General features: G+C 43.1%; 1 protein-coding gene across 1 annotated transcript in view; it reads left to right on the top strand.

The window, feature by feature from the left end:
• Birc2 (baculoviral IAP repeat containing 2) overlaps positions 1 to 2,528 on the top strand; it is an 18,557-nt gene extending 16,029 nt beyond the window's left edge. Inside the window, exons 6-8 of the mRNA XM_050162205.1 lie at positions 1,267 to 1,521; positions 1,770 to 1,811; positions 1,892 to 2,528. Coding sequence (XP_050018162.1) covers positions 1,267 to 1,521; positions 1,770 to 1,811; positions 1,892 to 2,085 — 491 coding nt within the window. The 3' untranslated portion in view covers positions 2,086 to 2,528. The remainder of the gene's footprint in view (positions 1 to 1,266; positions 1,522 to 1,769; positions 1,812 to 1,891) is intronic.
• The last annotated feature ends 6,051 nt before the right edge of the window (positions 2,529 to 8,579 follow it).

Here is an 8,579-nt window from a genome sequence, read left to right as displayed (position 1 = left end):
ATAGAGTTTGAAGTCAGGGATGGTAATGCCTCCAGACGATCTTTTATTGTATAAGATTGTTTTGGCTATCCTGGGTTTTTTGTTTTTCCATATAAAGTTGATTATTGTCTTCTCCAGATCTGTGAAGAATTTTGATGGGGATTGCATTGAATCTATAGATTGCTTTTGCTAGAATTGCCATTTTTACTATGTTGATCCTCCCACTCCAAGAGCAAGGGAGAAAGGTAAAAGAAAAAAAAAAAAGACTAGTTCGAGACAGCCTTATTGTATGGCCACATAGCAAAATGTTTGAAATTCAATTTCTGGATTGAGACAGATCTGTGTTTAAATTCTGCCCTTTTTCAGTTAGGGTAGGCAGCTCATTCAACTAAACTTAAGATTCCTTACCTCAAAGTGGGGTAATCTCTTATGAACGAGCTGGATTCAGTTCTTAAAGCTGCACCATAATTTAGATTTATAAAATGTGCCGAGTATTGTGGGAAGTGGTGGATGTGCATTTTATTAACCTCTTTAAGGAAGGTGCTGGGTTCTTCCTATTTCAGATCGGGAAGCTGAGGCGTATAGTGGGGGACATGGCTAAAATGGCTAGACTTTCTGGGCAAGCCAGCAAAGTCCATCTTGATTTGTAGCTAAGCCCTCTCATTCACAGATGGTGTGGACCCTGAAAGGACATTAGCACCATGTAAACCTGGCTGGGTGGTTCATGCCTGTAACCCCAGCACTTGGAAGGGAAGTCAAGTCATGACAATCAGGGCTGGATATATCAGGTCCTGTCTCAGTAACTAACAAACCGGAAACCTCAACTAGTTTAGGACTGGTTTGACAACTCATTCTGTGGCTGTTGCCAAGCCAGTCATGCTATTGTGAGGCTCCCTATCTGGAAGACACGTGTCTTATCTAATTGCCTTTTTAATATAACCGTTTGCCTGTACTTAACAAGTAAAGTGATATAATACAGATAAAAATAAATTACTTATTAATTCCATGGTGGAGAAAGAGAGAAAGAGGGCACATATTTTACTACTCTAAAGTTTTCCGCTTGTTCTCAACAATTTGAAGACGTGTGTCTGGGTCCATCAGTGTTCATACTTGAAAGTGTATATGCTTGTATGGAACTCTGAGTTTAACCTAGAGTTTAGTTTAGGAAGGCAATATCGAGAAACAAATGCTATTTTCCTTCTCCTTCACACTCATTGCCTCATTTGGGTATAGTTGGGGGCATTTGAAATTTAATGCATCCTTCTTCTTGCTTATTTTTAACTGAAGGTGACTTGCAGTTAATTCGGAAGAATAGAATGGCCCTCTTTCAGCAGTTGACATGTGTCTTTCCGATCTTGGACAATCTTCTTGAGGCCAGTGTAATTACTAAGCAGGAACATGATATTATCAGACAGAAAACACAGATACCCTTACAAGCAAGAGAACTGATTGACACCATTTTAGTCAAAGGAAATGCTGCAGCCAACATCTTCAAAACCTGTCTGAAGGAAATCGACTCCACATTATATGAGAACTTATTTGGTGAGTTTGTTGGAGAAAGTATTTAGATACCCTTAGGGTTTTGTTCCTCTCTCTGCTGAGCAAGCAGAATAAACCCAGTTGAACCTCAATCTTTACATATTACCTATTCCAGAAAAAAAAAAAAAACCTGGTGTATTTTATTGTCTAGGTAGTATTCCTTGTAATATAGCAAAAATCTGCATAAAAATAGTAGGTTAAAGAGTTTTATATTGCTAGAGTAATGGTTTTTGTATGCTGTCTTTTTCCAGTGGAAAAGAATATGAAGTATATTCCAGCAGAAGATGTCTCAGGTACAGTGCAGTTAGTACTCCACCGTTGTCTCTTTACTTCCTGGACACCGCATTTCACTCACACTCTTTTCTGGTCTTAGGCTTGTCGTTGGAAGAGCAGTTGCGGAGATTGCAAGAAGAACGAACTTGCAAAGTGTGCATGGACAGAGAGGTTTCTATTGTGTTCATTCCTTGTGGTCATCTGGTCGTCTGTCAGGAATGTGCCCCTTCCTTGAGAAAGTGCCCCATCTGCAGGGGTACTATCAAGGGGACTGTGCGTACATTTCTCTCATAAATGAAGAGTGCTTCTAAAGTATTGCTGGGTACCGGAAGCCGTCTGAACAAAGAGTGAATTACCGATTCAGCTAGTACACTCTTGTTTGCTCTTCTTCAGAATTAATAATCTTGCTTCATGAAAGGTAGTGTTGTATATGTAATCTTAATCTGTGTAGCTGCAAGGGAAGTTCCTCTGCTGATAAGCTACGGAAGGAGTGGGTGCTTCTGTGTTTCATTCAGGAGTTTCTGGGCTTGGAGTTTATGAAAGCTTTAGATTTGGGTGACGTGGAGCTCAGAAATCCTGGAAACCAGTAGCCCTGGCCCTCAGCGGCTAGGGTGCCCCATGCTTTTTGGTGTTTTTCCCTCTGGAAAATAAGGATTTTTCTGTTACTTGGTAAATAAGATTTCCCCCTATTTGTGAGAAACATACTAATAAAGTGGTTTTAAAGGCTTGCATCATCATTTTCTCCCCTGATTGAAAAGTAATTTTCCTAAGACTTAGTTGCACTCATTTGCTCTTAGGTTAAAATAAATGAATTCATAAAATAAATCGCTAAAGTGTTTCTAATAATGTGATTCACGAAAATCCCTTTAGCTAACAAACTGTGTATGCTTTGCAAATAAAGCATTGGATGAAGACTTCACACTCAGCTCAGTCCACATGAGAACTTAAAGAAGCAGTGTAGTTGCGTGGTGTGGAGGTTTTTGTGGGATTCGGGGATAGAACACAGACAGTGATAAGCAGTGTCGTCTTTGTGGAGCAGATCATGTGTGACCTGTCCCAGATGTGAAGTGTATTTTAAAACACAAAACAAGCTAGACATGGTGGCACACACTTTTAATCCCATCGCTCAGGAGGCAGAAGCAAGTGGATCTCTGTGAGTTCGAGGCCAGCCTGGTCTACAGAGAGAGTTCCAGGGCAGGCAGGGGATTTACACAGAGAAACCCTGACTCAAAGAACAACATGAAACAAAGCAGCATGGTGGTACTGACCTTCAGTCCCACCAGAGGCAGGTGGATCTCTGCTGGTTGGATTTTGACAGCAAATTAAGACATACCTGGGAAGAGGGAATCTTAATTGAGAAAATACAGATTGGTTTGTAATAGTGTCTGTGGGGCATTTTCTTGATTAATGATGTGGGAAGGCCCAGCCCATTGTAGGTGATGCCACCTCTGAGCAGGTGGTCCTGGGTGGTCCACGAAAGCAGGCCAGTAAGCAGCACTCCTTCGTGGCCTGTTTCAGTTCCTGCCCTGACTCCCCTTAGTGACAGGAGTGTGACTCGAGAGCTGTGAGCTGAGACAAACCCTGTCCTCCCCAAGTTGCTTCTGGTTATGGTGTTTATCATAGCAATAAAAACCCTAACCAAGATAAAGCAAAAATGGCCTGGACTATAGTGAGTTCCAGAGCAGCTTATGAGACAGAACCACACAAAAACCAAAACCCTCTGTGTTAGGGCTCTCTAGAGTAACAACTTTTAGAATGACTCACTCTCGGTATGTATAGGAAGTGGATTTATTAGAATCCAACAGTGGCTAGCTATGAATGGAAAGTCCAAGAATCCGGAGCTGCTCAGTCCACAAGGTTGAGTGTCAGTATGCACCAGAATCCTGAAGTAGGCTCTAATGCCGGAGAAGGAATGGACCTGCTAGGGAGGTGAGAGCAAGGAAGCAAACAGCAAACGCTTCCTACTTCTATGTCCTTAAGTAGGCTTCCAGCAGAAGGTGTGGTCCAGATCAGAGGTAGGTTTCCCCACTCAAAGCACATGGATTAGAGGCATGGCTTCTCAGCTCAAGATCCTGATCGGAAGTGGATCTCCAGGCAGGTAGCACACACTTTTAATCCCAGCACTTGAGAAGCAGAGGTTGGCAGAGCTCTGAGTTCAAGGCAGAGCTCCGAGTTCAAGTGTTGAAATAAGGAGCGGCGGGGCTGCGTCCCCAACACCCCGGCCGCTTGGCTAGCTCATGCCCGAAATAACAACACACAAACTGTATTCATTTAAGAACTGCTTGGCCCATGAACTCTAGCCCTTACAGGCTAATTCTCGCACCTGGACTAGCCCATTTCTAATGATGCGTGTAAGCACCCCAAGGTGCGCTTACCGGGAAGATTCTAGCCTATGTCCATCCTGGGTTGAAGTTGCCTGGGAGAGCTGAGCATGGCGTCTCTGCTCCATAGCAGAGCTGTCGGGTCTCCCCGGGAGCAGAGCAGAGTCTGATCTCACTTCCTCTTCCGCCCAGCATCCTATTCTGTTTTCTCCTCCCATCTATGCTTTAATCTATGAGGGCCAGCCAAGCAGTTTCTTTATTGCTCAGCCAATGAAATCAACAGATTGATATGACACTCCCACATCATTCAAGGCCAGCCTGATCTACACAGAGAGACCCCATCTCAAGTAGATCTTCTCACTTCAAATTAAGCAAAAGTCCCTCACTGGCATATCCTCTATCTTTCGGGCTTTAGTTAATTTCAGATGTCAAGTTGAGAACCAAGAATGGCCGTCATACCCCCCACTTTTTCTTACTCTACAAAGTTAGGGTTTAGACTCAAGAAAGGTGGCTAAAATCTTTGCCCTCCACTCTTAATTTTGGGAATGTTCCCATTCCTGTCCTGATACTTTGTAAAGATTTATTTTTATTTGTGTCTGTGTTTCTGTCTGTACATGAGTGCAGTTGTCTACAGAGGGTGGTGGTACCCTGGCGCTGGAGTAGTGAACTCTAGTCATCTCTAAGAGCAACAAATGCTATAAATCCCCGAGCTGCTTCTGTGGCACTGTCAGGATGTGTGTATGTAAGGATAAATAAACGGTGCTGCCTCGCTTCAGTCTTGTATTAGCAACAGAAGGTCTGGGGGAATGGAAACAAGTTGCTTACATTCCAGATACGCAAAACGTCTAAAGTTCTCCAAACTTTATCTTCATCCTGGACATATTATGAATGATTTCTGATGAGGCTTTCAGCTTTCTCAGGAAGTAAAATTAGAAGTTTGTCAGGCAAGTAACCCAGTTAGAACTTACCCAAGATGAGGATGTAGTCAGTGCAGTGCCGGGCCATCCGCGTTTTATCTCAGACTCTGCAGTTATAAACAGGCCCTTTGTGTCCTTCTCTTAAATGGCAGGCAGTCCTTGCACTGTTTCTTCTCTTTGGCCCTTTGCTTACTGACTAGTATGCACTGAGGACCCACTTGTGTGCCAAGCACAGTGCTAGGTGCTGTAAGAAACGGAGCTGTTTTCTGGGCAGAATTTTGGTGCTGGAGTTTATAATATGGTAACCGAGAATGCGGTAGTATTGGGAAATAGGTCTTTACAAGCAGTGATCAAGGAGAAATGATATGAAGGAGAGCTCCAATCTGTGTTCCAGCTCTGAGGGGAATGCTATCCTTATAGTCAGGAGCCAAGGAATACTACAAAGTCAGCCACACAGCAAGAGTCTGGGAAGGAAGAACCCAGGAGCGTGCCTGCCTCTGCTATGGCGAGAAACAGCAAGAACTGAGCAGAAGGCAGGGCTTATATAGAGTTTCTTGGGGATGGGGTGGAGTGGAGCTTTCCACGGTGGGCATTGGTGGGATTTCAGGTCCAGAGCTTGGGCTTTTTGCTCTGTAGGGCAGGGGCTGGGTTCAAACTTTAGGACAGTTAGAGTGTTCTATGAGTGGAACTGGCAGGTTGGAGGTCCTGGGGGAGGGGCCTGGCCACTTGTGTGGCTTGAGGGGCTTATGTCTCCCCCTTTTTGATTATTATTGATAAACAGGTTATGGGAAAGGGAGATGATGTTATCATTAGATTACTTCCTGCTGAATCTTCATCGTTGGTATAATTGAGAGTCATTGGTTTCTGGCTTTCTAGCTCAGTAATCCTGTAATAACAACTGATTAAAAGTCTGGTTAGAAATCTTTTTAATCTTTTGTTCAAGAAATCTAGACAAGAAGTCATTGTTTTTTACTGCTGAGTAGTACTCTAATATGTATATATTCCATACTTTCTTCATCCATTCTTCCATTGAAGGGCATCTGGGTTGTTTCCAGGTTCTGGCTATTACAAACAATGCTGCTATGAACATAGTTGAGCATATACTTTTGTTGTATGATAGGGCATACAATTCCCAAGAGTGGTATTGCTGGGTCCAGGGGTAGGTAGAATTTCCTGAGAAACCACCACAGTGGCAATGGGTTTTTGATCCTACTGTACGTACTGGCTTTGTGGGAGCCTAGGCAGTTTGGATGCTCACCTTACTAGACCTGGAAGGAGGTGGGTGGTCCTTGGACTTCCCACAAGTCAGGGAATCCTGATTGCTCTTCCGGCTGATGAAGAGGGGGACTTGATGGGGGAGGGGGAGGGAGGGAAATGGGAGGCGGTGGCGAGGAGGAGGCAGAAATCTTTAATAAATAAAGAAAGAAAGAAAAAAAAGAAATCTAGACAAGTTTATAAGGCAGCGCACAGCCAGGACTAAGAAGAGGAGAAAGGTGGTTAAGAAAGGCAGCATCCAACTCCTTATTAGACAGATTCACTGCCAGTCACCAAACAGACCTATCTGGAGTTGTTAGCGCTTGTTTGTCTCTTCCTATACCTGATTGGTTGACACAGAAACAACATTCCTCCCGAGGAAGAGACAAGGACCACCTCTCTGTGCTGTAGGTAAATCTCATCCTTGCTGACTTTGTAGCACTGATGGTGGCGAGTTAGTCCACTTGGCCCTGGAGAGTTAAGATGATCTGAGCTACCCATTGGAGATCCTGGATGAACTGAGAGGAAAACTAATGGTAAAGAGCTGGGGAAGTAGCCAGTCCTGCTTCGCTGGCGATGTCGGTGGTGGTAAAGCCAGGACCGTGAGGAAGGGGAGGATCTGAACCACTCAGTTGTCATGCCATGCTCTGTAAACCCTGTGAGGGAACCTGCAAGGGTTCTTCACCAGGTGCAACCCCTAATTATGGAGAAAGGAACACCAGGGCACAAGTCCTAGCTCACCCAATGGGAAGCAGCGGTTCACCTGAGTACTGCAGTCCCAGCCCAGCCAATGGGAGGCAGCGGTAAACCTGAGTGCTGCAGAGGATTGAGGAGTTGTGAACATTCAGACATAAGAGCTAGGTGGCAGTGCTGAGTCAAAGTATGTCTCAGAGAAGTTAAACAGTCTGTGATCAGAGATACAGGAGTGGTAACTGGCTCAGAGCAGCTAATGAGGGAGGGTGAGAGTCTAGTCCATGGGTTTGACCCAGGATGGACACACAACTCTCCGAAGTGGACAGGCAGAGTGTTACTCAATGGCTTGGCTCATGTGCAATTAGGATGGCCCAGATTTGTCCCATGGTATTTTCAGGACCAACATGGATACCTTATTTCTTACCAGTTTTTTTTTTTTCCCCTTTAGGTGGTAGAGAAGACCCATTGCCATTGTTCTTGAGTTCTCAGTAGTCCTCATTGTCAATTTTTTTCTTGATGGATTTTTCCTGTGAGTAATATGAAATGACCTTATTTGTCTCTTTTGACTGATATTAGCTTGAAGTCTATTTTGTTGGATATTAGGATAGCTACAGCTGCTTGTTTCTTAGGTTCATTTCATTGGTATATTTTCCCCAACTCTTTAAGGTGATGTCTTTATTTGAGGTTGAGATGTGTTTCTTGTATGCAGCAGAGGGATGGATTTTGTTTTTGTATCCAATCTGTTAGCCTGTGCCTTTTTATAGGAAAGTTGAGTCCATTTACATTAAGGGATATTAATGACCAGTGGTTTCTTTTTTTTTAAAGATTTATTTATTTATTATTTGTACAGTATTGTCAGTATTCTGACTGCATGTATGCCTGCAGGCCAGAAGAGGGCACCAGATCTCATTACCTGTGGTTGCTGAGAATTGAACTCAGGACCTTTGGAAAAACAGGCAGTGCTCTTAACCACTGAGCCATTTCTCCAGCCCTGACCAGTGGTTTCTATCTCTTGTTAATTTAGTTTTCATTATTGGTGATGTTAATTTGTGAATTTTTTCTTCTTTGGGATTTGCTGTTATAAGATCATCAATTGTCTGTGTTTTTGTTGGTGTAGCCCTCTTCCTTGGGTTAGAGTTTTTCTTCTAGTATTTTGTGTAGGGCTGTGTTTGTGGCTAGGTATTGATGAAATCAAGATTTGTCATGGAATATCTTGTTTTGTCCTTCTATGGTGATTGACAGTTTTGCTTGGTATAGTAGTCTAGGCTGGCATCCATGGTCTCTTAATGTCTACATAATGCTTGACCATGACCTTCTGGCTTTCATTGTCTCCATTGAGAAGTCAGGTGTAATTCTGATGGGTATACCTTTATATGTTACTTAGCCTTTTTCCTTTGCAGCTCTTATTATTCTTTCTTTACTCTGTATGTTTAGTGTTTTGATTATTATGTAGCGAGAGGACTTTTTTTTTGGATCCAGTCTATTTGATTTTCTTTAAGCTTCTTGTATCTTCATAAGCATATCTTTCTTTAGGTAAGAAAAGTTTTCTTCTATGATTTTGTTAAATAAATTTTCTGTGCCTTTGAGTTGAACTTCTCCTTCT

The sequence above is a fragment of the Alexandromys fortis genome, unplaced genomic scaffold, assembly GCF_014885135.2.
Source record: "Alexandromys fortis isolate MF-2015 unplaced genomic scaffold, M_Fortis_MF-2015_v1.1 scaffold_112, whole genome shotgun sequence".
Taxonomy (NCBI): domain Eukaryota; kingdom Metazoa; phylum Chordata; class Mammalia; order Rodentia; family Cricetidae; genus Alexandromys; species Alexandromys fortis.
Note: the sequence above shows the minus strand (reverse complement) of the source record. Positions and strands in the feature narration are given on the sequence as shown.